This window comes from Panthera pardus, unplaced genomic scaffold, assembly GCF_024362965.1.
Source record: "Panthera pardus isolate Hobbes unplaced genomic scaffold, ASM2436296v1 HiC_scaffold_5, whole genome shotgun sequence".
Taxonomy (NCBI): domain Eukaryota; kingdom Metazoa; phylum Chordata; class Mammalia; order Carnivora; family Felidae; genus Panthera; species Panthera pardus.
In genome coordinates this window covers 5,373,101-5,392,651 of record NW_026526980.1, presented here as the reverse complement: position 1 = coordinate 5,392,651, position 19,551 = coordinate 5,373,101, and the positions used below count along the sequence as shown (strand labels likewise).

Genomic DNA, 19,551 nt, shown 5'->3' with positions numbered 1-19,551 from the left:
TTTTCCTCGCTGCCAGTTCAGATTTCCTTCCACTGCATCAGGAAGGACTGTAGTCTTTTCCGCCCCATCAATCGGTATTTCTCATTAATACATTTAAAAGTACTAATTTTTCCATTGTGGATGTCAAGGCTGTGTCATAGTCACTCCCGTAGGGTTAAGGTTTTGAACTAAGGGGGTTTTTTTTGCTGGTGAAGCAGGTGCTCCTCAGGTTTGTGTGAATCACTTGCGGGCACTCACCACGCTGACTTGCCCCGCAGGTATATGAACGGCACCTGCACAGAAGGAAGCGGCTGTAAGTTTGCACACGGCAACGCCGAGCTCCACGAGTGGGAAGAGCGGAGGGACGCCCTAAAGATGAAGCTCAACAAAGCAAGAAAAGATCACTTAATCGCCCCAAATGATAATGACTTTGGAAAATATAGTTTTTTGTTTAAAGATTTAAACTAATATGCTGGCTTTTATGTATGTTACCTAATCAGAGCATCGACCAGAAAAAATGGAAAGTGTTCTCAGGCACGTGGCAGAGAAGCCGCAGACTTTCTGCTTGTATTGGCGTCTATCGTACCTCCTGAGCAGCAACCCACAGTAGGTAGGAAAACGGGCTGTTTGACAGGTCTGGCCATGCTCTCGTGGCACCATTGGCATCGCATGGCGAAGTGACCGCTACCCGGTTGCCATCTGTTGAACAGACTTTTGGATGAAGCGTGTTGGGGAAGAGGATGAGGTTGTGTCTAAGACGACTCCTTGAGTTGGTCCTTTGGATCAGAACCACGGCGGTGAGAGAGTAGACACTAGGGCCGGAATACATGATGGATGAAATTCTTCACAGGTTTGAAACGGAACGACTTTGTTTAATATAATAAAGTTTGCTACTTATCTGTACGTAGGTTGCTAAAAAGGATTTTCTTAACTCAGATTTTAAGCCAAATAACCATTTAACACTAGTACATGTTAAATGGGGTATTTTTCTGTATTTGTATGTTTCACTATAATAAGGGAACTAAGGATAATGTGCATTGAGAATATTTTGAAAAATAATCAGTCGACTCAAATTTTATTTCTTGGTCTTTTGCTGTTTAAACGATGATTTTGAAAGATTACACTTGTACTGTTGGTATTGTGTAGTGTATGGACCAATATTGCCTGTAATAAACATTTTATATATAGAGGTCTTTCATTTTTCACTGTTATCCTTTGCCCACAAAGAATTATTGAAACTGGGACCTAACGTCACAAGGTTTGATTTTTCTCAACACTTTTATTTAAGCAGTTAGTGGCAGGATGCAAATTAGACACGAAAGCGATTTTTCACTCTGTCCTGCGCTCTCCCAGATTTGGCGTGAGAAGCAGCTTCTCTGGTTCAGGGACGTGTGAACCCTTGTGGGGCTCTTCTTTGTTTCATTCAGGTGTGGGCTGTGGGCTTCTACAGATGACTGGCATTGTTGGTTGCTGGAGAGCACCGAAGGCATGTCAGGACGGCCGGCAGAGACAGAGACAGAGCTAAGCTGTCCTGTGGGACCCTGACCTGCTTCCGAGGCTGAGACCCAGCGAGCGAGAAGGGCCGACAGTCGGGCTTGGGGGCTGCTACATCCTGAGGGTATTACCAGTGCCGAGTCCTTGCTGGGGATGGGGGTCAGGGGGCGCGGTGGACGGACTTGGAAGACAGAGATCTGCTGGGCTGTGATGTAACCAGCCTCCAAACGGTTGGGCAAAGCCACTCCCTCGTGACAGCCTTGACTAAGCGGGTTTAGGGGGTAACAGAGAAGGGTCTTTTTTCTGCATGTGAGTCCAACCAGGGTGGAGAGGAAGGCACAGTTGGTGGTGGTGAGACGAGACAAATAGAGCATTTAGAAGAACCAGAGGCTGCAGACGGACAAGCAAGCCCCATGACTCCTTCAAGGACAGACTGATTTCCCTCCATGTGTGACAAGGCAGTTGGGACCCACTTGACTTGGTGGATGTGTCAGGAGTGCCTCTTATTTGCCAAATAGATAATCTGCTACAAGTGACCTTTTCTGGAGAGTAGACCAGTAGTGTAAGTTTTGTACGAGGTCTCTCTAGGCAGAAGGCCTTCACTCCGTTTTTTCTTTGTACTTGCTTCCCATCTCCTTTTTTCAGGGAGAGTAGCAGGTGTTCAAAAGTTGTCTCTGGTGTTCTGCTTCGGTTTACAGATTAAAAAGTTGGTTGTCTTGGGGCGCCTGGGTGGCTCAGTGGTTAAGCGTCCGACTCCTGATTTCCTCTCACGTCATAATCTCCTGGTGGTGAGATTGAGCCCCGAGTCGGGCTCTGCACTGGGCTGGAGCCTGCTTAAGATTCTCTTCCTCTACCCGTCTCCCACTTACGTGCACATGGGCTCTCCCTCCCTCTCTTAAAAAAAAAAAAAGAAAAAGAAAAAAAGTTGGTTGTCATCGTGTTCAGAATCCAGGCTGGAAACTTAAAGTTTGAGATCCTGTGAGTGTCCAAGATGAGAATGAAAACACTCATCAGTTGGCCTTGAGAGATTAGAATTTAGACTTCCTGTGGGTGTTTGTTGCAAGGAAAGAACGCTAATTTCTGGAAAGCCAATTCTGGGGTCTTGACACAAAGTCTCCAGGAAGCATAGCGACCACTGCATGGACCACTCAGGCTCAGGGGTCGGCTTCCCTCCCGAAATTCCTGCCAACCTGGACCTCGTCAGGCACATCCTGTTGGCTGGGTAAATGCTTAGAAGCTTTAAAAGCTAATGAGTATACTTGTCTCGGGTTCTAAGAAAGCGTTTATATATGGTATATAATCTCCCTGCCCCTTTCTCCAACTCCACCAACTTGAGTATGGTATAAAAAGTGACCATGAAAACTCACATGCAGGTTGATGTGGACAAGTTAGGGCTGACTTAGCCCTGTAGAGCAGTGCAGTCTGATCCTGACTGCCTGGGATATTCAGAACTGAATTTGTCAGTTTCAGAAGTACATTCTGGTGTCAGAGAAGCAGCCACATGTCTACATAGAGAAAAGGAAATCAATCGCCTTTTTTAATCCAGGGTGGTTTCCTGGCCTATAAGACATCACGTTGTATTGCCACAAGGTATTGTGGGTCTTAAGAGACAACCCACAGGCAGCAAAAGTTCTTTGAACCTTATACAAGGCCTGTGCAAATGACAGGTGTCTTATAGAAGTGTAGGGTAGATTCTGTTCTAGCACCCTACAGTGAATGGGGACCGGGTGACTTTTGACCAGTGTCAAAAGTGTATTAGTAATACACTGTTGAATTCAGATCTACACGGACAAATTGAGGACTAGAAATGGTAAATAAGGTTAATATCAAAAATGTATTCCTAAATACATTTTTTTCCCCCGGCATCTATAAAAACAAGATTATATAAAACAGTAATAGAACACGGAATTACCGGGTTTGTAATCGAAGAGGTGGAAAAGTAATAATAGCACAAGAACAGGAAGAGGTAAAAGCTAGTTTGGAGAAGTTTTCAGATCTTCCTGGAATTAAGCTAGTAGAAATCTCAACTAGAAATTCTGAAATTCTGAAAAAAATGTATACAGCGATCCCCAGAACAACTGCTAAGGATAGAACAACAAAAAGGTTTAAAATCATTAAAGGAAGGGTGCCCGGGTGACATTTGACTCTTGATTTTGGCTCAGGTCATCACCTCACAGTTCATAGGATGGAGACCAGAGTCTTGGGATTCTCTCTCTCCACCTCTCTCAAAATAAACAAACATTAAAAAAAAAAAAAATCATTAAAGGAATTAATATACTAGCAAACATCCACTTAATACAAAAGGAAGAGCGAACAAAAGGAGAGATGTAAGACAAATAGTAAAATGGTACATGTAAATAAGTTACCAACGTTTTGGGCCTCAGTGGTGGACACGCTGAATGTCCTGGGCCCCTAGCAAGGTAGCCACTGGTGGCCACATTTTATATCCCTGGAAACCAGACTCAAGGCTCACACAGCTGCCCTGTGGCAGAGGGGAGGTCTCACCCTAACTTCTGGGTCTGAGCCATGCTTTTTGTTTGTTTTTTGCCTGCAATCATAACTGCTTTGTTCCCTCTGCGTTTTATTTGCCTAGTTTGTAGTCATTTACAGCGCTCTACGGCCCCCAGAGCTGTTTAATGATTAGTGCCAGATGCAGTTGTCCCTCTCTCTCATGGAAACGACTCCATCCCATCTCATCCCCTGGCTTGTCCTTTATAATCACAAAACGTATTCAGAAAGGACCTAACCTTCAGAGTCAGGGAAGTGTTGAGAGTCAGCAGTGGGTTCCTGGAGCAGTTTCTTGGGGGTGGGGGTGGGGGCTGCCTCTGAGTCTGAATTTCTCACCCAGTAGCTTTGCGGCCTCAGGGAAGTGACTTTTCCAAGCCTCAGTTTTTCTTCCCATCTGTGAAGCTAGTACAGGCGGCACGCACCCTCCCCCAAGGGCTGTGGTGGAAGGGATGATAGTAGGCTTAATTGAGGCAGGTCATGGACACTGGGAGACTACAGTAACTAAGAATAAGACCTCACTATGGGCCTGCCATTTTCCATAAATTCCATTGATCCTCAAAACAACCCTGTCAGAGAGGCACTCCTATTACCCCCATTTTACAGACGTGCAAACCGAGGCCGAGTGACCTCTCCTGCCCGCCTCACTCCTGGGTCCTTGGACACTTCTCATCTCTGCCGGTACTTTCCTTCAATACGGCGGAGATAATGAACGGTACCTATGTCCCCGGAGCCTGTACGGATTCGCGGGCACGAATGCCGTCGTCATTATGGCACCTAAAATGCAGCAGGCCAAGCTGGGAGCCCCGACGGCCGGCGGCTGCCTGCACGCGCCCTGAGCGGATCCCGGTGTGGACTGGAAGACGCTCGACCCGCGACTGCGCAGACTCCGCGGACGGAGGGCGGGGCCTGTGGGAAGACCGCCGGGCCGCAGGTGGCGCTTGCGGGGAGGCCGTCTGCGCAGGCTCCGCGGGCGAGGGGCGTGGCTCGGTCGGGGGCGGGGCTGTCAGGCGGGGCCGGCGTGCGCGCAGACTCCGTCAGCGGGGGGGGGGGCGGGGTCCGCCGGGAGGTGCCGGCGTCCGCGCAGGCTCCGCGGGCGGGGGCGGAGCCGCCTGCGCGGGGGCGGGCTTCGCGACGGCGGCGGGGCTGACGTGGAGGGTCCGGGTTAGCGGGCGCGGCGAACTGCGGGATTGGGGAGCGACGGGCCGGGCCGGGCCCTGTGGCCCGAAGCGGCGGCGGCGGTATAAAGCCGGCGACAGGGAGCATGTAATGTCGGAATGCGGAGGCCGCGGCGGCGGCAACAGCAGCAGCAGCAGCGACGACGCCGAGGACGAGGGTGGCGGCGGCGGCGGCGGCTCCGCGGGCTCCGGCTCCTTCAGCCCGGCCCCGGCCGGAGCGTCCTCGGCGGGCCGGCTCCGCCGCGGGCTGCGCGGCGCCTCCCTCATGGCGCGCCGGCGGCCCGAGCTGCTCTGCGGGGCCGTGGCGCTCGGCTGCGCGCTGCTCGTCGCCCTCAAGTTTACCTGCAGGTGAGGCGGCCCCGCGTCCCCGGGGCCCCGGCCCGGCGGCGGCGCAGGACCCGCTCCGGGCCCGCAGGGTCGGGGGTCGTCGCGGCCTTCGCGTGCAGCGACGGGCTCGACTCTGCCCAGCCTGCAGCCGAGCCCGCCACCTGGCCCGCCCGCCAGCCAGCCACCGGGAGAGGTCTTCGGGCGCTGCCCGGGGCCCCTTCCTCCCGTTTTAGCAGCGAGGGAAGTGCGCCAGCTTCTGAGCCGCTCGTCACCTGTTGGGGTTTCTTGGGGGTGCACCTGTCACTTCTGCCCAGGCTCTAGGGCCCGCATTTAACACGCATTTTGTTGCCCTTGTGCGTCGAGTGTGATGATTCACAGCTGTTGGAGCCCTTCGAGAATTCGTGCATCCATCGATCTAAAGATTATTTATCCACACGTGCCGTGCGGGGAGCGCTCATCAGGGGGAGCGTTGACGATAAAAAAATCACACTCTCCTTTCCAGTGGGTGGGACAGGCAGAAAACAACTTCATGTCATTTTGAAGGACTTGTGGAAGTGCTGTGCAGGCAATAATAGAAGGGATACGAGGGTGGGGCAGATTGGCCTTCGCGATGGAGCGACCAGGAAGCTCTTACAGGAAGGAGGAAGGGGCCAGCATTGCGAAGATTTGGGGGAAGAGTGTCGGAGGTAGAGGGAGCGCAAGTGCAAAGCGTGGGCAAGCTGGTGTTTTCCTGGAACTGGAAGGAAAGCCCGAGTAGGCTGGAGCACAGTGAACAGGAAAAATTAAAAGTTTATGTGCTGCTTTTGGGGGAAGGGACGCAGGTACAAATGTTAATTCAAATTTCAGGAGTGTTGGGGGCGTCTGGGTGGCTCAGTCAGTTAAGTATCTGCTTTGGGCTCAAGTCATGACCTCAGGGTTCCTGATTCCTGAGTTCGAGCCCCACATCTGTGCTGACAGCGCAGAGCCTGCCTGGGATTCTCTGTCCCTTTCTCAACCCTCCCCCGCTTGGGCACTCTTTCGCTCTCAAAAAAGTAAACTTAAAAAAATAAAATAAGACAAATTTCAGGAGTACTTTTGGTCTCCCAAGTCTTCAGTATTATCTCCTGGGACTTCCATTGTAGAAGTCTCGGTTGCAACTGACTGGCATATTAGCTAAAAGGAAGATTTCCCCTTGGAGCATTTGTACTGAGTATGTTCTGCATAGTATGTGGCCCCCGTTGTCAGAGAGGCGTCAGAGGCTTGGGAATTTTAGTGGAAAGAGAACAGACTATAACCGCCCTTGAACATTTGCCAAGTGCCAGGTGCTATGCTGCCCGCTGGGCGAAGGGGGCTGTCCTGTCCATGTTAGTGCCCAGCAGTAGCCTGGCTTGTAGCTACTAAATGCCAGTAGCACGCAGCCCTAGATATGATAACCGGCACTGTCTCCAGACGTTGCCAAGTGTCCCCTGGGGAACAAAATTGCCTCCTCGAGAACTGTAGCGAACATCAGTGCATGTATTCATTCAACGCATAATCTGAGAGCCTGGTCTGGACCTTTTAAATCTCAATCCCCAGTAAAGCCTGGGTATATTTTTATGCTTCCAGCTGATAGATGAAGAAATTGAGCTTTGGTCCGGTTACAGACTTGCCCAAAATCACACCCCCCCCCCGCCCCCCCCCATTAAGTGGCTGATCTGGAATTTGAATCCTTCGTTGTCAGTGCTAGGCTCTTAACCTTGCTCTTCATCGCAAGCTGCGCAAAGGAAAATGGATGAAGTATTTTACATGGTGAAGTTACAAGGTGTCACGTGGGTTCAAAGCAGGAAGAGAGGTTCCCCCCTCTCCAGGGTGGGAAGCTTACCGCTTGTTCATCTGTAGAAATAATGCTTAGTGTTTGTTCTGAAAGAACCTGACTTTAAATGGCTAAGAAGGTCCTTTGAGATTTGGGGAAGCAGGAATTGTGTAAATCGAGTTACTAGAGCAGGCAGAGCAAGGTCCCTTCCTGCTTCAGGCTAGGAGGGAGCCGGTGAATGGCTGCCTGCCTGTCCAGCTTTGCTCTGCTGCTGGCAAATCCGGACCGTCATTCAGTAGGCTGAGATTGATTTTGGAGAGTCTCGTTTGAGTGAAGGGTGTCATCATCTATTACATACACCAACACGTCTGGTCCCCTTTTTCTATTTTGCTTTTAAGATTTTTGCATTAATGAAGACAGAGGTTTCCGGGAGAGTAGGATTTTAAAAATTTTTATTTTCATTAATAGCTCCAGGCTTAAGATCAGTGACAGCCCTTGTCAGTATTGGTGGCTTAGCTGAGTTCAAACCAGATCACATAGAAAAGGTTGATTTAAGGGCGTGTGGGTGTCTCAGTCAGTTGAGCGTCCGACTTTGGCTCAGGTCATGATCTCACAGTTTGTGAGCTGGAGACTCACATTGGGCTTGCCCCTGTCCGCGCGGAGCCTGCTTGGGATTCTCTGTACCCCTCTCTCTCTGTCCCTTGCTCGCTGTCTTTCTCAATGTTAAAAAAAAAAAAAGGTTGGGCGTTGAAACACAATAATTGTGCATTTTGGGGGGCCTTAAATCTTTTTTTTTTTTTTAAGAGGAAGAGAGAGAGCACACTTGAACGGGGGAGAGGGGGGGAGAGAGAGAGAGAGAGAGAGAGAGAGAGAGAATCTTAAGCAGGCTCCACCCCATGACCCTGGGATCATGACCTGAGCTGAAACCAAGAATCAGATTCTCAAACCGACTGAGCCCCCTAGGCGCCCCTTTAATCTTTATTTACCTGCCTTTCTCTGCAGTGGATCTCCATAGCTTCATCCTGCTCTCTTTCCTTTCACCCTGGTTTTGGAGGGAAAAAAGTTGTGTGTCTGTATCTATATATGTACTTGTGCGTATATTCATTTTGCTTTATCGCATTTTCTAATTTCAAAGCTGCTTCAGATCCTCTTTGGATGGAGGTGTAGGGGTGTGTGTATTTCTTATAACACTTGGGAGCTGCAGCCTGCCTGTTTTGTTTGCAAGCAGCTCTGGAGTCTTGTGTACCTGAGACTACTTACTAGCCTTCAAAGCTGCAGGAAATCTTTGATCTAGATACAGTGTCTCAAAAATGTGTAGCGAACTTAAGAGTTAAATGGAAGCTTGTCACCCTTTCTGGTGGAGCAGAGGCAGATGTTTCTCTTCCCTGGTTAATGTTTCCCTTTTGATGGGCCACGTGTTTACCTGGCTGACTTAGTCTAGGACCCGCTCTGAGCACGCGGGGCAGTAATACTGAGTTCGTCAGTGCCCTTTGGCTGGCTGTCACAGACCTACGTTTTTCCTCAGATTGCATCATTTCACACTCCGCACCCAGTTTGAATAGTAGAAAAGGACTTCCAAGGAGGGGAACTTGGGGGCTTTTAATAATGTGTCACACACAGGGCCTCCGTCATCTCTTTGCATGACTGCCTGTCATTCGGGTCTCAGCTTAAAAGATGCCCTGTCACCTGCCAAATCACCCTGTTCCATTTTCCACGCAGCCGTGATCTTTTTGTGTGTTGCTTACGTGTTTGGTTGTCGGCGTGTCTCCTTCCTTGAGAAAGTAAGTCCCTTGAGGACGTTATTACGCCCTCTGCTATAGCCTTGGTACCTGTAGTGCAGTTTCTGAAGCATAAACAACATGTGCTTGATGAGCATTTTTTGAATTACTGTGTAAGTGACCGAGTTTTTCAGGTTATAAAGACATTTTGCCTAAGCTTCCTGACTGCTGGGTTGAAAAATTAGTTTGAGTGAGTAAATAGGGGATTTGCTCTTTGGTACTACCACTTCTTTAGGAGATTGATAGTTTTTGGCTAAAATAGGGAAGTAGTAATTTTAAATCTGTCTTCTTAATTCAGGAAGCTAACACCTTCTCGATGCAGAGGAAGGTGTGGGTTCCTTCCCTTGTGCTATATGACCCAAGACTCTTAGAGGAGTCTGGGTCTTGGGTGTTGACACTTTCTATTTTGGTTCTAAATACTTGTCTATCTGCTGCATGTCTCAGAGCTGGCAGCGCTCTCCTCCTCGTTCTTCCTTCCTGCTCCTCTGCTGTGTTCTGAGAAACCAGATCATCAGGTTCATTTGGACACATCTGTGAAGTTAGAACATAAGGATGTGGCCCTTAGGATCGTCTCTAGTAAAACACATGGGCCTCTGGTACTTGGGTTCTGAGTGTTCTTCATAATGTCTATCTGTATGGGTTTATATTTAATTTCCTTTTGTGTATGTTCAGGTGAGGTGAGTAGGGTAGGTTTGTTCATTTCACAAATTATTGAACTTCAGAGTACCAGGCGCTATAAATCGTGAGGATCTACCAGTGGAAAAGATAGGGTTCTTGCCCTCATGCAGTTAATGACGTGGTAGAGTAGATAAATAATTGGTAAAAGAAGTAAGTTACTGATTGTGGTGAGGGGTATAAAGACAACGAATAGGGAGCCGAGAGAAGAAGTCAGGTCTCCCGCTTCAGTTGTCAGAGCAAGCCTTGCTGACGAGGGGGCACAGTGGCCAAGCTTTTCTCCTCATCAGCTTCATTTTGGTGTATGTTACACTCAGTGGAATTACACATGTGACACGTACAGGTTGATGACATAAGTTTAACCACCTCCATGCTTTCAGTTGAGACGCATAAGATTTCCTTCTCCCCAGAAAGTGTCCTTTCTGGAAACGTATAAATGCATTAATGTTGTTTGTATCCTTTAGTGTCTTGCTTCTTTCATTTGGTGTACTTATTTTGAGACTCATCCAATTATAGTATGTTTCAGTTCTTTTTTTTTTTTTTCTTTTTAAGTTTTGCTTATTTATTTTTTAGAGAGAGAGCGTGTGTGTGCACGTGTGTGTGAGGGAGAGAACCCCAAGCAGTCTCTGCACTGTCACTCTGGAGCCGGATGCATGGGGCTCGAACCCACAAACTGTGATATCATGGCCTGAGCTGAAGTTGGACACAACCACCTGAGCCACCCAGGCGCCCCTGTTTCAGTTCTTTTATTGCTGAGTAACATTTGATTGTAAGAATATACCTAGTTTTGGTCTCTTACCTAATGAGCTACTCCAGCTTCCTTATGCATACTATTTAGATAATTTATCTTTTCCCATCCTTATACTTTCACCCTTTGAATTTATGTTTAAAATGTGTGTCTTTTAGATAGCTTACGGTGGGTCTTGCTTCATTATCCAGTCTGGCATTCTCTTCCTCTTAACTGGATGGTTTAGTCCTTTTATGTTTAATGTAATGATTGATATTGTTGGAAGTAAGTCTACTTTCTGGCTATTTGTTTTCCATTTTTGTTCGTTTCTTGATCCTTCTGCTTTTTGGGGTAATTGAGTATTTTCTCGGGTCCCATTTTTATTCTGTGGGTTTCTTGGCTACACCACCATTATGGTTTTATGCCATGTTAGGGCAGATGTGTGAACAGCTCAAGGTGTTCATAGGCTCCTTTCACATGGTGGGATATGCAGCTTCAGCCAAGACCGTTTTTGTCTTGATGGGAAAAGTAGTGGCAGCTCTGTGACTTCAGATCACTCAGTTTTTCCTGTCTCCTCTTGATCTCTCCCTTTTGAGAACCTCAGGGATTCAGGAAGCCTGGTGTCCAGTTAAAATGGGCTGTTACTTTGTTGTTCATCATTACTAGCCTTGGGATCATGACACTGTGGTGGCTCAGTCAGTTAAGTGTTTGACTTCAGCTCAGGTCATGATCATCGTGGTTTGTGAGTTCAGGCCCCGCGTCGGGCTCTATGCTGACAGCTTGGAGCCTGGAGCCTGCTTCAGATTCTGTCTCCCTCTCTCTCTCTGCCCCTCCCCCACTCACCCTCTGTCTCTCTCAAGAATAAATAAGCATTAAATAAAAAAAATTTTTTTAAGTTACTTTACCAGAAAAGTGGGTTTATTCGGGAACAGCAGAGAATTGTCATCTGGGACATACAAGCTATGGCAAGCCATAGGCAAGTCCCACATACAAAGGAGAGGAACATTATTTTATGGAGAAGGAGGAAATTGGGAGGGGTTGTTGTGAATGAAAGTAAATTGGAGAGAAGCAAGAGTTCAGGGGGATGACAGTTTTTCATTGGCTCATCGCTGATGAAGTGGTCAGTTTTGGGTAGGAGGTGTTCTATCTTTTCCTCTTGGGGCCCCTATTTCTTTTCCTGTTGAGGATTCTCCTGTTGGAGTCTGTAATTGATCATTTTCCCTGTAATTGACCTGGAGAGGTGCTGGCTCCCCCCATCTGGCCCCCCCAACTCCATTATAGTGATGCTTCCCAATATGTATAACTTCTGCCAGAATGCCCTGGATAAGTACAGGCCAACTCCAGCTAAGAAACTTAATGTCTTCTCAAAGTTCAGTTGATGTAAGAATTTGCCATACAAATCTTAGTAGCGGTAGCCCGCGTGTGCTCCCTCCCCTTAGTTCTGAGCCAGCTCGCTGGTTGTTCTGACGTTGTGGCTCCTGCCACAGAGAGCCGAGGATGGAGTGTTTGGGGTGTGGGAGGGAAGAATATAGGTTATTCCAAGACATCCTCCTTGTCTGCTGCCTTTCCATCCCACATCTGGGGAGACAATATTAGAAAGGCGTTTTCAGCTTATCGTTTATGTCTTGCTTGCTTTCTCTCAGCTAAATATCGCCTTAGCACAGAATATTTTTTACTCCAGGACAATGTTTTGGGAACTCCTTTTCCTTATGCCAGAGATTTGTCTTTTAAGCTCTGTTCTCCTTCCACACGAAGCTGTCCTCAGAAGAAGATAAACTTAGCGATCTTGTCTGTGTTTGCTCTTTTTTAGTCGAGCAAAAGATGTGATAATACCAGCAAAGCCACCTGTCAGCTTTTTCTCCTCGAGGTCTCCGGTTCTTGACCTCTTCCAGGGGCAGCTGGACTACGCAGAGCACGTTCGCCGGGATTCAGAGGTGGTGCTGCTGTTTTTCTACGCTCCGTGGTGTGGACAGTCCATTGCTGCCAGGTCAGAGATTGAGCAAGCAGCGAGTCAGCTGTCGGACCAGGTAATGCTGACGTTGAACCCGAGAATCGAATCGAGTGACCGTGTGCTGGGCGGGTCGTTCCCAGAGAGGCACACGTTGCCCCGCTAGCTGAGTTAGCCCGGGTGAAGGCCCGGAGCCTCGCTTCATCCATCGTGAAGGCTTCTGTAAAGAAACAGGATCTCTGGCTGGGAGGGTCATAGGTGGGTAGCGGCCGGAGAGGGAGCCGAACGTGCATTTCCCTGTAGCACAGCTCAGTGCTCACCGAAGGGGCCCAAGCTGTTTGGTTTCAGTGCTGGGAGACGTAGTTGACTCTCCTTTTGGTATTTGATTAGTTGTTTACCGTAAGACACATTTATGTGTCACGAGTACTACGTAGCAGTATTTAAAAATACTTGAAAAAAAATAAAAAATACTTGGACCAGAGAGCCACCTGCAACAGATGCTTAATGAAGGTCACCTTTGTGCTAGACACGAGGGATATATGGGCCCGTGAGTCCTCTTTGTGCCAGTGGTTTTCAACTCAGTGGGTCCCCGTTGCCATTTATGCAACAAGTATTTTGTGATGTGCCATTTTCTGTCCTGAAAAGGAATTCACAGGTGATAAAATTTCCCTACACATATGATTTCAAGATACTCAATCCAATACACTAATTACCGCATAAAGGTGGGGGAGACCAAAATAATGTATAACTAGACCATGTGTGTTTCCGTATGTAAATGCTCGGGCAAAGTAGTTTCTGTGCCTTTATGTGGAACGACTGCGGGTGGGCGATTGGAAATGCAGACTCATAAAGGTGTGGTGTGTCAGAAACTCAGTTACTGGAGGGGCTCTGCTTACAGTGATTCGAGTTTCCTAAGTGGTGAACAACTCTTGGTAAAGTCCGGAACCAGTCTTTTCTGCCCTGTATTCGTATAGGCGTTGCCTTCTGGAGAAATTCAGTGAATACAAAAGCCATGATGTGGCTTCACATATAAAAAGGAGTTCGGTCCTAGGCTTGAGTGATAAACGGGTTTTCCCCCCCACATCGTTTGGACATTTAAAGCTGCTCTGGGATGACGCAACATCATCCCAGGCGTACCCCTAGGGCAACCCCTGCCCACACATGCCCTGCAGCATCTGGGTCATTGCAGCCCCTGCCCACACATGCCCTGCAGCATCTGGGTCATTGCAGCCCCTGCCCACACATGCCCTGCAGCATCTGGGTCATTGCAGCCCCTGCCCACACATGCCCTGCAGCATCTGGGTCATTGCAGCCCCTGCCCACACATGCCCTGCAGCATCTGGGTCATTGCAGCCCCTGCCCACACATGCCCTGCAGCATCTGGGTCATTGCAACAAGCCAGAGAGCGAGCCTCCCACAGATTTCTGAGAGGCGGCTGCTGAGAACCACTGATCTGAGGTAACTCATGCAGGCAGCTGGGGTCCCAAGTTTCTTTGGAACTCTGGGTTGGTTCTTCTTAGTAACAATGTTATAAATGCTGGTGAGGCTTTTTGCCGGGCCTGGCAAAGCCTTTCAAACCGTTGTATGTATCCCTGAATGTGGTGCAAAGCACTGTTTAAATCTAGCTCTTCATTATACCTCTGTTTCCAATGACATGGATTCTCAGGGGTGTGATTCTGTGCTCTGACTTGGGACCCAGGGGATCAGTCAATTCCCTGTGCCCCCTTTACTCTCCTCCCCTTTGAAAAATGGCTAGTAAGAGCTGCAGCTGGCTGGCTCAGTTGGCAAAGCAAGTGACTCTTATTCTTAGGGTCATGAGTTCAAGCCCCACGTTGGGCAGTAGAGCTGACTTCAAAAAAAAAAAATGCAAATAACCTGGTAGACCCTTCCAGGGAGGAAACAGGAACTCCACTGGAGCCCTGGGAGGCAGGCGTTCCCCAGGCCTTCCCCCAAGTTTTCTGAAATTAGAGAACGTGTGGGGAACACGGGGAGCATGTACTGTGTTCCAGGGTGTCGGTTATTTGCGGTCTAACCGTCCTTCCGAGTGACGGTGGGCACGGCGTTCTGGTGTGCCGGGCTCTGTGCTTTCTCCCGGCAGCTCTGGGGCTGGCACTCACGTCCCTGTTGTCGGAAGCGGGACCTCACACCTCCACGGTGGCCCGCTCGGCTAGAGATCACGTGACGAGTGGTGGAGTGATGGTGCCATCCACAACTAATGGGCACTGCTTTTTTCACATTTTTTTCTTCCAGCTCCTTCCAAATGGAGAGCTTAGGTTATTCTGTGTTCTCACTAGGGAGAAGGAGGGGGTTTATTCTTGGAAACAGGCAAAAAATCTTTTAAGCCCTACCGCTTAGTAAAATTAGCAAATGTGGTAGAGTGTGCCCTATTTTTGAGTAAAAGAGTGAGATGTCCCCTTAAGTAAAGATTTTGTTGCTTTTCTTTTTCGTAAATGGCTCCATAGAGCCTCTACAGAGTTTAGAGCAATACTGCTACTTAGTAAGTACAAGGAAGGCATTTGAAAGTGATTTTTCATTTGTAGTTTTCATATTTTTTCAATGTTCTTATGAAAATTTCTTCACGTAGCAAAGATGAAGGAGTTTATATATACCTGCCACGTGAGTTTTGCTATTCACATTTTATTGTGCTTGTTTTATCATGTATTTATTCATCTTATTATTCCTCTAGTCAGTGGTTCTCAACTGGAGGAAGTTTTCTCCCCCAGAGAACCGTGAGCAGGGTTTGGGGCCATTTTTGGTTACCGCTGCTCTGGACGGGGAGCTGCTGGCCTGGGGTGGGTAGAGGCCAGGTTACTCCCGGACATGGCGCCCCCAGAGTGGGGGACGGCCCCGCACAACAGAAATGCATGTAACACAGACCCTCCTAACGACAGAAGGCCAAAATAGCCGTAGTGCAAAAGCTGAGAAACTCTGCTCTAATCTGTTAACTCATCTTGGTTTGGGGACGTTTCAAAGTAGATTGGAGATTTAAATACTGCAGCATCTACCTATAAATATGTATTTAATTCATACTTTTGCTGTGTAATATTCCATTTCAGAGCATGCCTTAATCTATCTGTTATCCTTATTCATGTTTAATATAGTCATTAATAACGGTCCTTTGGCTTTAGCGATGTTTTATTTGCAGGTTTTTTTTTTTTTTTTCTTTCCTTCTCATACCCTCAGTTTGACTATCAAAAGACCTGTCTTTCTTTCTACTGAGTTTTAGTGTAATGCTTGCTCATTCACTTTAGAATTCAGAGCAAATCCAGGCTCCTGGGTGGCTCAGTCAGCTAAGCGTCCGACTTCGGCCCAGGTTATGATCTCAAGGCTTGTGAGTTCGAGCCCCGTGTCCAGCGCTGTGCTGACAGCTCAGAGCCTGGAGCCTGCTTCAGATTCTGTCTCCCTCCTTCCCTCGCTCACCTTCTGTCTCTCTCTGTCTCTCCCTCTCTCAATAATAAACATGAAAAATATTTTTTAGGTTTCAAATGAAACCATTTCCCTCTTGGGCTAAACTATAAAATGCTACTAAAATGCTAGTGTCTGAGCTAGACACGTAGAGGAGAGTCTTTCTTTTTAATTGCAGAGGTAAATTATGATCTTCTTTGAATACTCGAAATAATTTTTTTTCATACTTTGTGTTTCAGAGAGGAATAGTTCCATTTCTATAATTTTATCTTTAAAATCTTGGTAATTTTTCAGTTGTTATTCATAGTCACTTGAAACCTTTTTTGGCTCTGCAGGTGTTGTTTGTGGCAATTAACTGTTGGTGGAACCAGGGGAAATGCAGAAGACAGAAGCATTTCTTTCATTTCCCTGTAATACATCTGTATCATCGGAGGTAAGAACTGTTAGCTAGTCTTCAGATTTTGATTTCTAATTCCAATTAAGTTCCAAAGCAAATTCTTTTTTCTGTTTAAAAGGATTAGATATTCCCTGTAGGGAATTGAGAAAATACAGAGAAGCAAAACTACATCAGTTAAAGGGTCTGGATATTTTATCAACCTTACATAATCTCTGTGTGTTTTGATTTATATCTTCTGTGACTCTACATACCCACCCTCTTTTTTTTTAATAAAAAAAAGAGGGGTCATGTAGTGATAGTATTTTCTAAACTGCTTTTTCGTGCTTTTGTGAAAATCTTGTCATGCCATTACATAGTCTGCAGCATTGTTTTTGATAATTCTGGCACCCCATTGTGTGGCTGTATATTGCGGATAACCTACAAGTATTTTATTGTGTGAGAATACGCAGAAGTCCTTAACCCTGCTACCTGGCAACATAGCATAGTCAGGAGGGAGTCGTAGCACCTTTTCAACTGGGACGAAAATTACTACGAGTCCACAATCCTGTGCCCATAATACTGAAACCCAGAGAGCTTTGAAACCCTAAAAGGTTTTCGTAAATTTTGTCCCCCAGTGCATTCATCTAGCCCGAAGTAACAAGAGGCTGCCTTTAGTCTGTATCCCACTTAGGGAGTCAGTTTATTATGCTGCACAAATACTGGTGTTTGAGTTTGGAGTACTGCCCAGACCTTGCTGTGTGTGTTAAATAATGTCTGAAATCTGACTTGAAGAAGTTTGAAGAAAGGGGATGGCTTCAGTGTAATTGGCTTGAAGTTTGTTAATGAAGGTAAAATGGGCACGGAAGCTTTCATTAGTAAGAGCTTTACTTTTTACGCTGCGTTTTCCCCTCCTCTGTCTGAACTTCTTGGGTTTCCGTCAGTGGGGATTTATGACAGACATCATCAAAGTATCACTTGCCGACTGTCATGCTCCATGACACTTCACGTTTCCAGTACAAAATGTTGTGTGGCTCATAGAACTGTTTGTTAGGAGCTGGTAAATAATACTTGAGCAGAAATGCACTTTTTTACCCCGTCTCCACCTTCAAAGTCTATTCTAGATAGAAGAACCCTTCTCATATCGTAATGTTAGATTTGAAGATGTAAAAGCTCTGTGCTCTGTAATGGGATCAATAAGTTTGCCCTGCGAAGGTCCCTGCATTTCTTTTTCGGGGGGCTAGGAAATAGGGCACAGGTGCCTAGCGAGGAGGATAGGCCTTGCAACTCTAGGTAAGCACGCCAGCTGCCCAGAGGTGGGCTTAGCTTGATGTGATATTGCAATCAGGAGAGTTCCCTTGAACACAGTGCAAAATACCATTTTGGGCTGTATGGCTGTGCAGTATATCGTCTCACCCTGTTTTCTTAGATTTATAGAAAGAGTGCAAGGCCACGCAGAGAACCTTAGGAGCATCTAGTCCAGCCTTCTCATTTTCCTGATGAGGGATTTGAGGTTTCTGCTGCCCTCGAGGTGTGGCCCCTCCTCTTCGCCTGTTGAGTGTTACTTGTTTAAATTAGTTCAGACCTCGTCCTACGCATTTCAGTATCCACCGTTCCCAGTGTACCTGAAACAGAAGAAAGCGCTCAGGCACAGAAATACCTAAAAAGCCCTCTGTTTTATACGTAACGCATGTGAACGAATGCGTTTCTTCACCCAACCTCTCTCGTGACCAGTCAGTAGACTTGAGGTTGTTTTGGTTAATAGCGCTTGCACACGTGGCACTTAGGCCCCGTCACTGGGCAGGACGTTGCAGTTTGTATTTTTGTTGTTGCTGTTTTTGTAACGGCGAAACTAGTGTCGTAGTAGCTGCTTGAAGAAATTAGTAGACTTTCTGTTTTGCTTAAGTGGATTTCATTTTTTGGCGTGTGTTGATACCAGTGAGGAGGAAAGTTTTTTAAAGGCTCTGAAGCAGGGAATCGTTTCTTAAAACACTCTCCCCAAGGCCCTGCAGCCCTGGACCAGCTTGTCCTGTGGTCGTGGCAGTGATGGCGTGTTGGTAAAATGCACTGTGCGTCCTGCATTCCGAGGTTCCTCCGCTTTCCCAAGTCACTGGGATCCTTATAGCAACACTCCCGGAGCCTGTTTGCCTGAGTAGATGAGGTTTCCAGGTTTTTGGCCCCTTTTTGCGGAAGAAAATAAACTATCAGATGATTTTTCGATTTCTTCCTTTAAATTAAGCATTGTTGGCAGCCGATGGGGTCATGGCGGTGGTAATTTTTGAACTTAAGTTAGTTACAAGTCTTGAATTGATAGAGCTGTTAACTCTATCTCCCAGCTGTGCATGTAGAATGCTGTTTTTACCTTTTTCATGCTAACATTCTTTTGTTTGGCCTCATCTTTTGCAGTACACACTGAGGAATTGTGGTCATCGCATCACATTATGTGTGTGTGTTCATTTACATAACCATTTACTATTGGGATCTCACAGCATTTATGTAATTCTTGACTGTTTATTGCTGCAATGAACAGGAAGCATAATGTCAGTTTCTGTGTGGACAGAAGAATGGTTATGGAGTTGTTGAATTTCACCTGACTCCACTTCCCCGCCACATACCCTTCAGTTATATTTGAGGAATGTCTGTGTTGTGCAAGATTGAAGAAAGCCATGTGAGGACTCTGATTAGCTTAGAAGGATAACTGAATGTTGGTATTATTGCTTAGCAATGCGAAATCCAATTCCTGGGCATCCCTCAGCACAGCTGGAAAGGAAAATAAGACCATTTTTGCAGGTCCCTGGCTTTGTCCCTTCACATAATCTTATTTTGTTGCAATAAAACTTTAAATAGGTTTAAGGTGATTTAGTGAGCCCTTGTGTAAGTGCCTGTGGGAATATTTAATAAGTACATTTTAGTAGGTCAAGGGCCAAGTGCGTACCTTGTTTCCTATTTAAGAGTGATGTGTATGGGGTGCCTGGGTGGTTCATTCGATTGAGCCTCTGACTTGCGCTCAGCTCTTGACGTCATGGCTCATGGGCTCAAGCCCCACGTCGGGCTCTGTGCTGACGGCTCAGAGCCTGGAGCCTGCTTTGGATTCTCTTGTCTCCCTCTGTCTCTGCCCCTCCCCCACTCATGCTCTCGCGCTCTCTCTGTCTCTCTCTTTCTCTCAAAAATAAGTAAACAATAAAAAAACATAAGAGTGATGTGTAAAAGTAAATTCTGCTTGTTGAATTACGTACTTAAGATCCTGGAATCCTGTAGCAGTTTTGGTCAGTTTCCAGGATTGCCTCTCTGTTTGGTTTTGTTTTTTTAAAGAAATATTGTTTGGGGATTTTTTTTTTTTTTCTTTTCTAGAGGCTAGAATGAATGAATGTTCTTTGCTTTGAAATTCCAT

At 46.9% G+C, this 19,551-nt stretch overlaps 2 protein-coding genes across 7 annotated transcripts in view; both read left to right on the top strand.

Moving 5' to 3' along the window:
• ZC3H7A (zinc finger CCCH-type containing 7A) overlaps window positions 1-1,172 on the top strand; it is a 36,273-nt gene extending 35,101 nt beyond the window's left edge. For all 5 annotated transcript variants that reach the window (XM_053894427.1, XM_053894429.1, XM_053894430.1 and 2 more), the window contains one exon: window positions 258-1,172. In XM_053894427.1, the coding sequence (XP_053750402.1) occupies window positions 258-447 (190 nt within the window). In that variant the 3' untranslated portion in view covers window positions 448-1,172. The remainder of the gene's footprint in view (window positions 1-257) is intronic.
• Window positions 1,173-5,097: 3,925 nt separating this feature from the next.
• The window catches only part of TXNDC11 (thioredoxin domain containing 11), a 60,074-nt gene continuing 45,620 nt past the window's right edge, over window positions 5,098-19,551 (top strand). The window contains exons 1-3 of one of the 2 annotated variants that reach the window (XM_019468608.2): window positions 5,098-5,504; window positions 12,245-12,461; window positions 16,123-16,220. In XM_019468608.2, coding sequence (XP_019324153.2) covers window positions 5,248-5,504; window positions 12,245-12,461; window positions 16,123-16,220 — 572 coding nt within the window. In that variant the 5' untranslated portion in view covers window positions 5,098-5,247. Of the gene's footprint in view, window positions 5,505-12,244; window positions 12,462-16,122; window positions 16,221-19,551 lie in introns of those variants that run through there. The other variant, XM_019468609.2, reaches the window with a different exon arrangement.